This window comes from Phyllobates terribilis, unplaced genomic scaffold, assembly GCF_046119375.1.
Source record: "Phyllobates terribilis strain yellow unplaced genomic scaffold, ASM4611937v1 Scaffold_8__6_contigs__length_399053987, whole genome shotgun sequence".
Classification (NCBI taxonomy): domain Eukaryota; kingdom Metazoa; phylum Chordata; class Amphibia; order Anura; family Dendrobatidae; genus Phyllobates; species Phyllobates terribilis.
In genome coordinates this window covers 290,175,907-290,190,196 of record NW_027362768.1, presented here as the reverse complement: position 1 = coordinate 290,190,196, position 14,290 = coordinate 290,175,907, and the positions used below count along the sequence as shown (strand labels likewise).

At 49.5% G+C, this 14,290-nt stretch overlaps 1 protein-coding gene across 3 annotated transcripts in view; it reads left to right on the top strand.

Moving 5' to 3' along the window:
• TMPRSS6 (transmembrane serine protease 6) overlaps positions 1–14,290 on the top strand; it is a 275,703-nt gene that overhangs the window by 114,516 nt on the left and 146,897 nt on the right. For all 3 annotated transcript variants that reach the window (XM_073644385.1, XM_073644384.1, XM_073644386.1), the window contains exon 3: positions 2,323–2,462. In XM_073644385.1, the coding sequence (XP_073500486.1) occupies positions 2,323–2,462 (140 nt within the window). The remainder of the gene's footprint in view (positions 1–2,322; positions 2,463–14,290) is intronic.

Sequence of the window (14,290 nt, the reverse complement as noted above, 5' to 3'; positions counted from 1 at the left end):
GCCGGAAATCATGCAGCTAGAGAAGGAGGAGCGGGCGCGGCGCCAGAAGAGGGAGCAGCTGCAGGCCCGGAGCGCGGAGGAGAAGACGCGGACCCGCCGAAACCCCCAAGCTGCACGCGGTCCTAAAATTACCGAGACCGTGGTGAAGTTCCATCAAGAGAAGGGGTGGGGGTTCATCTAGGACCCCACCACAAACACGGACCTCTTTGTCAACAGGAGGGACGTGGAGAGCCACCTGCCCGAGGGTCACCGGGGATGGGATCTGTATCCGGGGGACTTGGCGTCCTACACCCGACATCGAGGCCTGCGAGGGTGGTACGCCCTCAATGTCCAGCGGGTAGAAGAAGAGCACTACCTTGAACCCTACTACCAAGAGGACCCGCACGGGTCTGAAGAGTACGGTGAGGAGGAGGAGAGTCAACAAGTAGGACATCGCTACTGATGAGCGACAGCCTAATTGTAAATAGTTACCCGCCAGGGTGAAGAGTTACAGGACACGCCGTTTTACGGATTATGAGAAGTTTGCCCGGTTAAGGGTTGTTGTTCATTTGTTTGGTTAAAGTTACCCGGAGACGGGTCAGTAATATCCGGCTGAGGAACTGGGAGCAGCCAACTTTCAGTAATATCCGGCTGAGGACTGGGAGCAGCCAACTTTGGGGGAGGGAACACTGAGGAAGGGGGGACCCTGTAGTGCATAGGAGGGAGAGGGCAGTTCCTGGGTGCACGTAGAGGGAGGTATAAAAGGTGGGAGCCATCTTAGAGTCTGAGAGAAAAAGTTCAGTAGTTGGGAGAGAAGGAGGCTGGGAGCAGAGGCTCTGCATGGGCTCTGCTCCGCAGGCAGGCCGGAGAGAGCGGCCGGGGCCTGGAGGAAGGAGAAGGAAGGAAGAGGAGCGGAGGAGGCTCCAGGAACAAGGAACGAAGGGACCCCAGGGGTGTGGACCGGCGAGTCGCCACCGCACGCCCGAATCTACCTGCGTAGGGGGGTCAGGCCAAAGGGGGAGAGCGGTCCCCTAAACTAGTGGAAGCGGGGAACTACCCTCAGCTAGAAACCGGAGGCTGTGACATTTCAGGTGGCGCAGCCAACCGCTACACCTGCTAGGAAGGCACCATATAGGGTCAGGGAAATGGCACCAAGGTTTACCAGAAAAGGCCCGAGGCAGCCGGACAGAAGAGAGGTCACTGGCGGGGTATGACAGGCCAGAGAAAGGACACACAAAGGGGGTCCTGTGAAACGCTCCAAAGTTATCTGGGAGTAGGCCGAGCCCCTCACCTGGTGAACACAGTGCGCCGTGGGACGTTATGACCAGCTGTAGTAATGTGGATAAAGAACTGTGAGTAAGTACCCTGGACTGCATTACAGGACTTTGTGTTGTTATTGCTGCTCCCGCGTACCATCACCCCCAACATCCACACTTGCTGCCCTGAGGCTATACTCCTCCCGTGGGGAGTTATACTACCCTCTGCTGCACTCACAACACCAGCCTCAGCGGTCTGCCCTGCAGCGGCGGTTCACTCTGACCTCAATCCACGGGTGGCGTAGTCGGACATTTAGTCACAAAACCCTATAAATAGAACGCCATTTGGGTTGACCACCCTGAGCCACGGGACCGGGTCCCCGCCACGCAAGGACTACAACCCCCAGCATCCACAACAGGTCCGGTTCCGGGTATCCCCACTCACACGCAGCCCAGGGGGCGCGTCACTTGCTTAGTGTGTCTCCATGTAAATTATATAGGCACAGATAGTACATGCTTAGTGTATTTCCATGTAAATCATGCAAGCAGAGATAATACTGACTCTCATTATCCCTTTGTAAATAGTGCTTCTCTATCTATCTAATTATATATCTGTATCTTTCAATATAAATGATAAATGCATGGAATGTATTGGCTTCCTGGTTTGTTTGTTTGTTTGTTTGTTTGCTTGTTTGTTTTTTTCAATGTACATGATATAGGCACAGAGAGTACTTCCTCCAGGTTTCTCCATGGAAATAATATGAGCATAGATAGTACTGTGTCCCTCTTACCCTTCTTTTTTTAAAAAGCTCCTAGTATACATATTAAACATATCCATACGGCTTTATTTACCTGATGGAAACCAAAAGAGTGTCCTTTTGGTCTGCATCAGTTACCTCTGGTTCAAAATTCAAAACTTTGTCGTTGCGAATGTCCCGGCTATTTCTGGCAGAATTTCGGCAGAAATTTTTGACAGCAATTGCACCTCTTGTCAACGTACCCCAATGTGTTACTATGTCATCCATTGTGATTGTTTTTACTGTCACCATGTACTTTCTCACAGATTTATTTCTCTTTCTTACTGCAGAGGTGGATTTCACTCCAGAATTAACAACCAACAAAATATTTGCTTGTAACCTGCGAATTGTGAGCCATGAATTTACCCGAGACCTCGCCCAGCCTGAAAGCAATATATTTAAGAGGGAAGCTTCTCACCTGAATAAACTGGTAATATTTTTATATTATCTGTCCTGTGGAAAATATTTTCTTTTTTCATAATACAAATTGGCAGCTTTTTATTACACAAGGGTAATATCGGGTGATACGTCCTAGAGCATTTGCGCAATTATGATTACAGCTCTGTGATGCAGCGCTCATTATGCAGAAATGGGACTAGCCTTATAAATCCAGTTGTATTCATTAGTAGGCTATGCTCAGATGCAGCTTTTTTGCTGCATTTTTTTCTGCACCCTTGGCAGTAAAAATGATTTGTTCAAAAAGCCAATTTTGCAGCTTTTTCACTGTGTTTTTTGCACATTTTTTTTATCGAAGTATTTTGCAATATTTTTGGGTGCGGATTACATGTCTGCTTTGTCTACATATTTGAAAAAAATTTGTTTTACTCACCGAAAACACTGCAAAAAATGCAGTTGCAATTTTCCAAGCTTTTTCTCCCTTTCTCATTGCTTTCTATTGGTGAAAAAATGCTGCAAAAACGCTAAAAGAATTGACAGGCTGCAGATTTCAAAAACGCTGCAGTTCTCAAATTCAATTAGGAAAAAAACAAATGTGCGCATGAGATTATTATAATCTTTGGCCGAATTTGTCTAGATCCCAAGTATTTAGTAAGGTCCTGTTTAACCAGTTGAGTAAATACTTCAATATTCAGGAATTTATTTGGGGTAAATGAAGTTACTTACCAGCCTATACTGGGCAATGCTAGACCTGAAAGTGGATCCCTCTTCCCCGGTCGCAGTATTGGAGGCCAAATTAGAAGAGATGAGTGAACCCGAACTGTATAGTCTGGGGTTTGTACTGGACACCTAGTTTCCGGTGCTGAACTCCGAACACCGACTTCTCCCGGAGGTCTGAACTCCGAATACGCACTTCTTCCGTAGTGTTCGGACAGAGAGAGAGAACTAAAGTTTAGATGAACCCAAACAACCCGAACATCCACGGGTCCGTTCATCCCTACAAATTAGGTTTTTCTTCTTCCAAAAATGCTGTAAGTCTTAATCGCCTGAACAATTTTTCCATATTCTGTTTGAGCTGGAATGACTCAAATTGTGTAGATGGGTAAAAGAACAGACTCTTGTTCAAGACTAAAGCTATATTCACACACAGTGTTTTTGCTACATTTGTTTCTGCAGCCAAAACCTGTTTTCTTAGCAGTAAAAATGCTGCGTTCAAAATGCCCAGTTTTGGGGGGACTTTTTTCACGCATTTTTGTTGCGTTTTGTTTGCAGCATTTTTCAAGCATGGATTACATGTGTGCTTCGTCTACAGTATATGTTTAATAAAGTTAATTTCATTCATCAAAAACACTTCATGATTTTCCAGCATCTTTTCACTTTTTCATTGTTACAAATGGGTGAAAAAAACACTACAAAAACGCTGAAAGAATTGACATAGTGCAGATTTAAAAAATGCTGCAGTTCTCAAATTCAGTCGGAAAAACAAGTATGTGCATAAGATTTCTGAAGCCTCATAGCTTTTACTGGTACTGTGGAAAGCAAATGTAAATTTTCATGAAAAAAAAGTAGCAAAAAAAAATTGCAAAAATACTGCGTGTGAACATTGCCTTAGTGTACTTGTTATGATAATGACTCATAAACAAGTGCATATATGATAAATGCCTAATATATAGCAGGTGAAATAAGTATGGAGCAAGTCACCAATTTTCTAAGTAAATATATTTCTAAAGGTGCTATTGACATACAATCCACACAGGCAAAGGAATCAAGCCAAAGATGTCCATAAATTAACTAATGTGTAACAATAAGAAATGACAAAGGGAAAAAATATTAAACATATGAAGAAAGAGAAGTGCAAAAAGCCAAGGAAAGTCATGACACCAGCTGAAATCTATCATCAATTATAAAGCAATCCTGCCTCTTAGTGAAAAATAATACTGTTCAACTGTTGGCCTGTAAAAAAGTGTCTCATTACCAAGGTGTCACAAAAGAACCATCTGATGATGTTTACCAGTGAGCTGTCTTAAGACATTTGCATCCTTATTGTTGTAAAACATACTGATGACATTGGTTACAGAAGAATTTCTAAGCTACTGAAGGTTCCAGTGAGCATTGTTGGGATCATAATCCGGCAGTGAAAAGATCATCATTTTACCATAAACCAGCCATGACCAGGTATTCCATGCAAGATTTCAGACAGAGGAGTGAAAAGAATTATCAGAAGAGTTGTCCTAAAGCAAAGGACCACCTGTGGAGAGCTACAGAAAGACCTGAAATCAGCAGATACAATTGTTTCAAAGAAAACTATAAGTAATGCACTCAACCTCCATGGCCTGTATGTATGCTCACCATGCAAAACTCCATTCCTGGACAAAAAGCATGTTCAAGTGTGTTTAACATTTTCTCAACAACATTTATACAAGCCTGTAAAATACTGGGAGAATATAGTCTGTTCATATGAGACTAAAATTGAAATCTTTGGATGCCATAATACACACCATGTTTGGAGGCCAAAAAGCACTGCACATCACCCTAAAAACACCATACAAACAGTCCAGTTTGGAGGTGAGAACATCATGGTGAAAGGCTGTTTTTCAGCATACGGCGCTGGCAAACTTCATATAATTGAAGAATGGATGAATGGACAAATGTACCAAGATTAGTGATATTCTTGATAAAAATCTGCTACCTCCTATCAGGATGATGAAGATGAAACAAAGGGGGACATTTCAGCAAGACAATGATCCCAAACACCAAGGAAACTCTCAATTTGTTTCAAAGGAAGATAATAAAGCTGCTAGAATGGCCCAGCCAATCACCTGAACTGAATCCAATAGAAAATTAATGGAAGGAACTAAAGCTGAGAATTATATTCTAGGTTCTTCAAAGTAGCCACCTTTTGCTTTGATGACTGCTTTGCACACTCTTGGCATTCTCTTGATGAGCTTCAAGAGGTAGTCACCGGAAATGGTTTTCACTTCACAGGTGTGCCCTGTCAGGTTTAATAAGTGGGATTTCTTGCCTTATAAATGGGGTTGGGACCATCAGTTGTGTTGTGCAGAAGTCAGGTGGATACACAGCTGATAGTCCTACTGAATAGAGTGTTAGAATTTGTATTATGGCAAGAAAAAAGCAGCTAAGTAAAGAAAAACGAGTGGCCATCATTCCTTTATGAAATGAAGGTCAGTCAGTCCGAAAAATTGGGAAAACTTTGAAAGTGTCCCCAAGTGCAGTTGCAAAAACCATCAAGCGCTACAAAGAAACTGTCTCACATGAGGACCGCCCCAGGAAAGGAAGACCAAGAGTCACCTCTGCTTCTGAGGATAAGTTTATCCGAGTCACCAGCCTCAGAAATCCCATGTTAACAGCAGCTCAGATTAGAGACCAGGTCAATGCCACACAGAGTTCTAGCAGCAGACACATCTCTTCAACAACTGTTAAGAGGAGACTTTGTGCAGCAGGCCTTCATGGTAAAATAGCTGCTAGGAAACCACTGCTAAGGACAAGCAACAAGCAGAAGAGACAAGTTTGGGCTAAAGAACACAAGGAATGGACATTAGACCAGTGGAAATCTGTGCTTTGGTCTGATGAGTCCAAATTTGAGATCTTTGGTTTCAACTACCGTGTCTTTGTGCGATGCAGAAAAGGTGAACGGATGGACTCTACATGTCTGGTTCCCACCGTGAAGCATGGAGGAGGAGGTGTGATGGTGTGGGGGTGCTTTGCTGGTAAAACTGTTGGGGATTTATTCAAAATTGAAGGCATTTTGAACCATCATGGCTACCACAGCATCTTGAAGCGGCATGCTATTCCATCCGGTTTCGTTTAGTTGGACCATCATTTATTTTTCAACAGGAGAATGACCCCAAACTGTAGCATCGGCGTCTCTGCCCCGTTCTAGGCAGAGACGCCGTCCCTCTCACCTCCCAGCTCCTGGCGCGGCATCCTCCAGCGCTGCTCTCCCCGCTGCTTCCGGCACGCGCTCCTTCCCCGGCAGTGTGCTTAGGGCGCGCGCGCGCGCGCACCCCCTCTCTTAAAGGGACCGCGCGCGCCATCCTAAGGAGTCCCCGGCCAATTGCCGGAGGACCTCCCATATAAAAGGCACCTCCTCCAAAATGGAGGTGCCCGAGCAATGTTGTAGCACTGTTCACTACTCTGCTTCAGCCCTCAGGTCCCGTTGCCAGTTACTTGCCAGATACCTGCCAGATTCCTGCCAGTCTGCTGTCTAATTCCTGCCTGATATCCTGCTACCTGCCTGCTAGCCTGAGGTCCGACGGTCTGCCTTACTACTCCTGTCAGTCTGTCTATGGACCAGCTTGCCCGCTCACCTGGGAGCGCACTCCTGCTACCTGCCTGCTAGCCTACCTGGAGGCTCTGCCGTCACGTGCTGTGACCACCTGCCTGTCCAGTGACTCCTGCCCGCTCACCTGGGAGCACTCATCTGCTGCCTGTCTGCTAGCCTACCTGGAGGCTCTGCGTCACGTGCTGTGACCACCCGCCTGTCCAGAGACTTCTGCCCGCTCACCTGGGAGCGCTCATCTGCCGCCTGTCTGTTGGTCTTCCTGGAGGCTCCGCCGTCACATGCTGTGACCACCCGTTTATCCAGAGACTCTCGCCTGCTCACCTGGGAGCTCACGTCTACCATCAGCCGCCACAGGTCGTACCAACCCTTCACCCAGAGACTGCCCCGGTCACTTGCCGTGACCATCTGCCCGTTCACCCAGAGACTGCCCCGGTCACTTGCCGTGACCATCTGCCCGTTCACCCAGAGACTGCCCCGGTCACTTGCCGTGACCATCAGCCCGTTCACCCAGAGACTGCCCCGGTCACTTGCCGTGACCATCTGCCCGTTCATCCAGAGACTGCCCCGGTCACTTGCCGTGACCTCCTGCCCGTTCTTCTAGAGACTGTCCCGGTCACCTGCCGTGACTGCCTGCCTGGTCGCCACCCGCTCCCTTACAAGGACCGCCCCCTTGTATAGTAGCTCAGAGGTTCCGCCTCCCAGACCCGTTACAGTTTGCTCGGGCCATGGAACCCGGTGGCACCCAAGCTCCCTCGCTCTCTGACCTATACCATGAACTCTCCCGTCAGAGATCCCAGCAGGAGTCCATCCTGATCCACCTGCGGAATGTCAACTCCCGCCTGGACACACTGTCTGAGGCTCAGGCAGAACCACCTCTATGCTAAATACGAGAAGTGCCTTTTTGAGCAGACCTCTCTTCCATTTCTGGGCTACGTTATCTCCCAGACGGGTTTGCGAATGGATCCCGAGAAGCTCTCTGCTGTCCTAAAGTGTCCCCGGCCGGAGGGCTTGAAGGCGATACAGCGATTCCTGGGCTTCGCTAATTACTATCGTCTCTTCATTCCTCACTTCTCGTCTCGGACTGCGCCCATATCTGCGCTCACCCGTAAGGGAGCAAATCCCAAGGTATGGCCACCCGAAGCTGAGGAGGCCTTCCTTTCCCTGAAGCAAGCCTTCTCCTCTGCCCCTGTGCTGCACCGTCCGGACTGCAACAAACAGTTCTACCTGGAAGTTGATGCTTCCTCCTCTGGAGCCGGAGCGGTGCTCACCCAAAAGTCTTCTTGCGGGAGAATGGTAACCTGCGGCTTCTTCTCTAAAATCTTCTCCTCCTCTGAGCGCAATTACTCCATTGGAGACCGAGAACTGTTAGCCGTTAAATTGGCGCTGGAGGAGTGGCGTTACCTGCTTGAAGGGGCTCTATACCCGGTGATCATCTACACGGATCACAAAAACCTGGCATATCTCCAAAATGCCCAGAGACTTAATCCACGTCAGGCCCGGTGGTCTTTGTTTTTTGCCCGCTTCGATTTCATCCTTCATTTCCGCCCGGCGGACAAGAATGTCAAAGCTGATGCCTTGTCCCGATCCTTCCTGTCCTCCGACCAAGAGGAGGAGCCTATGCACATTATCGACCCCTCCAAGGTGATGAATGTGGCCCCCCTGGATTTGACTCGTCTTCCACCCGGCAAGACGTTCGTGGCGCCTCCTGACCGTGAGAAGGTTCTTCACTGGGGTCATTCTTCTAAACTTGCTGGCCATGCCGGCCAAAAAAAGACCTTCCTACTCATTTCCCGGCATTACTGGTGGTCTACCCTGCGTAAGGATGTGGTAGACTTCGTCTCTGCATGTTCATCTTGTGGCCGCAACAAGGTTCCCAGACACTTACCAGCTGGTCATCTCCTGCCGCTTCCCATACCTGTTGCCCCGTGGCAACACATCGCTATGGACTTCATTACCGATCTTCCTGTCTCTGCCGGGTGTACTGTCATTTGGGTGGTCGCTGACCGCTTTTCTAAAATGGCCCACTTCATTCCCCTGCCTGGTCTTCCATCTGCACCTGAGCTGGCTAAGGACTTTATCCGCCATATCTTCCGTCTTCATGGCCTACCCCTCCACATCGTGTCGGATCGAGGAGTTCAGTTCACCTCGCGCTTCTGGAGAGCCACATGTAAACTGCTGGACGTCACCCTGGACTTCTCCTCCGCTTACCACCCTCAGTCCAATGGTCAAGTGGAGCGGATCAATCAGATCCTTACCAGCTATCTCTGGCACTTTGTTAATGCCCACCATTCTGATTGGGTGGACCTCCTCCCTTGGGCCGAGTTCTCTTACAATAACCACGAGAGCGAGTCCTCTTCCAAATCCCCGTTCTTTGTTGTCTTTGGCCAGCACCCCCGGATTCCGTTTCCCGTCTCCGCCTCTGTGGACAACCCTGCCGCGCAGTCTCTTGTCAGCGAGTTTTCTACCATTTGGGAAAGTACTAGATCCGCACTTCTTCTGTCCTCCGAGCGGATGAAGAGATATGCTGATAAGAGACGTCTGGATCCGCCTCAATTCCGTCCGGGAGACAAGGTTTGGCTCTCCTCCAAACATGTGCGGCTCAAGATACCCTCCTACAAGTTAGGTCCTCGCTTCATCGGCCCATTCGAAATCCTCAGGCAAATAAATCCGGTGGCCTACAAACTGAAACTCCCGGCCACCTTACGGATTCCTAACTCCTTCCATGTGTCTCTCCTCAAACCCGTTGTCTTTAACTCTTTTTCCAATAATCCAGGTGCCCCTCCTGCTCCGGTTTCCGCTGATGACATCTTTGAGGTAGAGAGTATTCTGGCCTCCAAGAGGGTAAGAGGAAAGACCTTTTTTCTGGTAGATTGGAAGGGGTTTGGTCCTGAGGAGAGAACTTGGGAACCCAGGGAGAACATCAACGCCCCGCTTCTCCTTGAGAAATTTCTTTCTGGCCAAAAAAAGAGGGGGCCTAAAGGGAGGGGTACTGTAGCATCGGCGTCTCTGCCCCGTTCTAGGCAGAGACGCCGTCCCTCTCACCTCCCCGCTCCTGGCGCGGCATCCTCCAGTGCTGCTCTCCCCGCTGCTTCCGGCACGCGCTCCTTCCCCGGCAGTGTGCTTAGGGCGCGCGCGCTCGCGCTCCCCCTCTCTTAAAGGGACCGTGCGCGCCGTCCTAAGGAGTCCCCGGCCAATTGCCGGAGGACCTCCCATATAAAAGGCACCTCCTCCAAAATGGAGGTGCCCAGCAATGTTGTAGCACTGTTCACTACTCTGCTTCAGCCCTCAGGTCCCGTTGCCAGTTACCTGCCAGATACCTGCCAGATTCCTGCCAGTCTGCTGTCTAATTCCTGCCTGATATCCTGCTACCTGCCTGCTAGCCTGAGGTCCGACGGTCTGCCTTACTACTCCTGTCAGTCTGTCTATGGACCAGCTTGCCCGCTGACCTGGGAGCGCACTCCTGCTACCTGCCTGCTAGCCTACCTGGAGGCTCTGCCGTCACGTGCTGTGACCACCTGCCTGTCCAGTGACTCCTGCCCGCTCACCTGGGAGCGCTCATCTGCTGCCTGTCTGCTAGCCTACCTGGAGGCTCTGCCGTCACGTGCTGTGACCACCCGCCTGTCCAGAGACTTCTGCCCGCTCACCTGGGAGCGCTCATCTGCCGCCTGTCTGTTGGTCTTCCTGGAGGCTCCGCCGTCACATGCTGTGACCACCCGTTTATCCAGAGACTCTCGCCTGCTCACCTGGGAGCTCACGTCTACCATCAGCCGCCACAGGTCGTACCAACCCTTCACCCAGAGACTGCCCCGGTCACTTGCCGTGACCATCTGCCCGTTCACCCAGAGGCTGCCCCGGTCACTTGCCGTGACCATCTGCCCGTTCACCCAGAGACTGCCCCGGTCACTTGCCGTGACCATCAGCCCGTTCACCCAGAGACTGCCCCGGTCACTTGCCGTGACCATCTGCCCGTTCATCCAGAGACTGCCCCGGTCACTTGCCGTGACCTCCTGCCCGTTCTTCTAGAGACTGTCCGGTCACCTGCCGTGACTGCCTGCCTGGTCGCCACCCGCTCCCTTACAAGGACCGCCCCCTTGTATAGTAGCTCAGAGGTTCCGCCTCCCAGACCCGTTACACAAACACACCTCCAGGCTGTGTAAGAGCTATTTGACAAAGAAGGAGAGTGATGGGATGCTACGCCAGATGACCTGGCCTCCACAGTCACCAGACCTGAACCCAATCGAGATGGTTTGGGGTGAGCTGGACCGCAGAGTGACGGCAAAAGGGCCAACAAGTGCTAAGCATCTCTGGGAACTCCTTCAAGATTGTTGGAAGACCATTTCTGGTGACTACCTCTTGAAGCTCATCAAGAAAATGCCAAGAGTGTGCAAAGCAGTCATCAAAGCAAAAGGTGGCTACTTTGAAGAACCTAGAATATAAGACATATTTTCAGTTGTTTCACACTTTTTGGTTAAGTATATAATTCCATATGTGTTAATTCATAGTTTTGATGCCTTCAGTGTGAATGTACAATTTTCAAAGTCATGAAAATACAGAAAAATCTTTAAATGAGAAGGTGTGTCCAAACTTTTGGTCTGTACTGTATGTACAAAGAAGAAATATAAACGAACTCCCCATCATCCTCCATATAATATACTGCACAGCTCATATTCATCCATGAAGTACAATGCACCCCCATAGTCAACAATAGTAGTATAATGCAGCCCATAGACATCCATAGTAGTATAATGTACCCCAAAGACATCCATAGTAGTATAATATACCCCATAGACATCCATAGTAGTATAATGCACCCCTTAAACATCCATAGTAGTATAATGCACACCCATAGACATCCATAGTGGTATTATGCACCCCATAGGCATCCATAGTAGCATAATGCACCCCCATAGACATCCATAATAGTATAATGCACCCCATAGACATCCACAGTAGTATAATGCACCCCATAGGCATCCACCATAATATAATGCACCCCATAGACATTCACAGTAGTCTAATGCACCTCATAGACATCCACTGTAGTCTAATACACCCCATAGACATCCACAGTAGTTTAATGCACCCCATAGACATCCATAGTAGTATAATGCACCCCACAGAGATCCATAGTAGCATAATGCACCCCTATAAACATCCATAACAGTATAATGCACCTGTAGGGGTTTGGTAGACACTCAGCCACGGTTCAGGTAGGATCAGGAAACATTTTCATAAAAATGTTCAGGCAGGTTTATTCGGACTTCATAAACCGCTTAGCATAGGCAAACAAAAGGACAGCCCTTTCTGGCACCAAGGGAAAACACAAAGCAAAATGTCCATGCAATGGTGCGGATTTGCCCCCTACAAGTCAGTGTCCAGTTCTCAAGGCCTTAGCACAGACCAACACACTGGAGATCCACATGTCTATAGACACAGACACCAAATGAGACACTTGGCCTCCATTTTATTTACAACAAACCACACTCCGGGGTGGGGATATGTGAGCAGCCACTCCCACCCATCTCTTATGACTGCTCGGAAAAACCGGCCCTGATACGCCCTATTAACCCTCTCAGCACTATACGTGCTGGAGCATACTTTTCTGGTTTCACATTATCGAAGCTACCAACCTTGGTGATACATATCTCACGTTAAGGACCTGTCCGGCAGCCATCTTATATACCCCTCCTCGGCCCAAAGCTGGGGTGCTTGGCACCTTCCGCTAGCAAACAGTGGAATCTTGACAATGAGTCAACATTGCCATGCAGTTTCCCGGGCCTTTGCTCTACATGGAAGCTGAAATCCTGAAGGGCTAGGAACCACCTGGTCACTCCGGCATTGTTCCCCTTCTTCTCGCGCATCCATCTGAGTAATGGAGTAATTCTTTTCATAAGATGTCAGCTTCCAGCTTAAATACATTATGGGGTGCTCTTCCCCGTTAATCTCTTGTGATAGGACAGCCCCCAACCTGACATCTGACGCGTCCGTCTGGACCACAAACTCCTTCGAGAAATCCGTCCGGTGCCACCAACACTGGTTGTTTACACAGGGCTTGCTTGAGTTCCTGGAAGGCCATCTCAGCTTCTTGCGACTTTTGGACTCCTCAATGATTCCCAGGCTCAGCATCCACTTCACTTTCTTCGATATCACCTCTCGGCGGGCTTCCAGAATCCGATAGGAGCAGAGACATCATCCGTCCTTACCCAGGAGTTGTCTTCGGGACCGAAACCCTTCCAGGAGATAAGATACTGTAATCTCCCTCTATGCCACCTAGAATTCAAGATACAAGAAATTTCATATTCGCCATCTTCCACCACAGGAGGAACTGTGACAGTGGCGTCCCTATCAGCTACATCAGCCTTTTTCAACAAGGAAACATGAAACACAGGATTAATCTTCCAGGAAGTAGGGACATCCAACCTAACAGCAAACGGATTAACAACCTGAAGCACTTTAAATGGACCCACAAACTTAGGACCCAGTTTTTTAGAGGGAATCCTCAACCGCCTTGGGACGAGAGGCAGGTTGTAGGCAAGGAATGTCTCAACCCGGCCAAGTACCAGGATCAAGAAGGCCCGGAGCTTAAGAGTGTGGCTCCACAGCAAATGGATCCCAGGCAGGATGCAAACGGAGCGGTGCACGCCACCTGTCCTCGCCATGCTGATATATTTAGAGGGACTCCGGCTGCAAGAGGGGTACCGGCCCCCGACACCCGACCTTGCTACTCTACGTCCTGGACGGGAAAGCCCTGTAGGCCCAGAGGATCCCAACGGGTATCGGACGGAGCGGAGCTGCCACCCGTGCCCTTGTTCTGAGAGGAGTTCAGAGTTAGTCCCGGCCTATTTGCACACACACGGACAGGAAAGGATTCGGTCTGTAGTTCAGGAACACTCTGCAGTAGGGTCCCGACTGAATGCTGGACTTACTCGGAGGTTGTCGGACCCCCGTCCCTGGTGACCGCAGGACCCCGTGGGTAGCAGGGAGTCGCCTTCCTTCTGCCATCTCTAAAGTGAGTAAAGCCTTGGAAGTTCACCCCTAACTGTTTATTCTGCGCCACACCGCACGACGCGACGCCCGTTTCCCTCTACTACTACCCCCATCCATCCTGTCCCTCTGCCCTGAGGCCTTGCTCCGCCTGTGGGGAGTAGTAAGAACTCTGGCCGCCATGACACCAGGCCTCAGCGGACTGAAGCGGCGCTGGTGACCCTTCACCAGGTACCACAGGTGGCGTAGTCGTTAATCAGCCACTCAACCCGGACGAGCCCACACCATCTCTTTTTAATGTGACGGCCCTGAGCACGGGTCGGGTCCGGGCCATGGCTGCACCCCATCTCTTCATCACAGGACCCGACTCCGAGTCCCCCATCACCCAGGGTAAACTAAAAGGGCTTTTTCCGAGAATGAGGCGTCACAAAGGCACAAGGATGTACTCCCTCCTTGTTCTCCTGAGACAAAACTGCTCCGACCCCCACCGATGAAGCATTGACCTCGACCAAAAAAGGCTTGGTCTCATCAGGCTGCATAAGGATAGGGGCAGAACTGAACCTCTCTTTGAGATA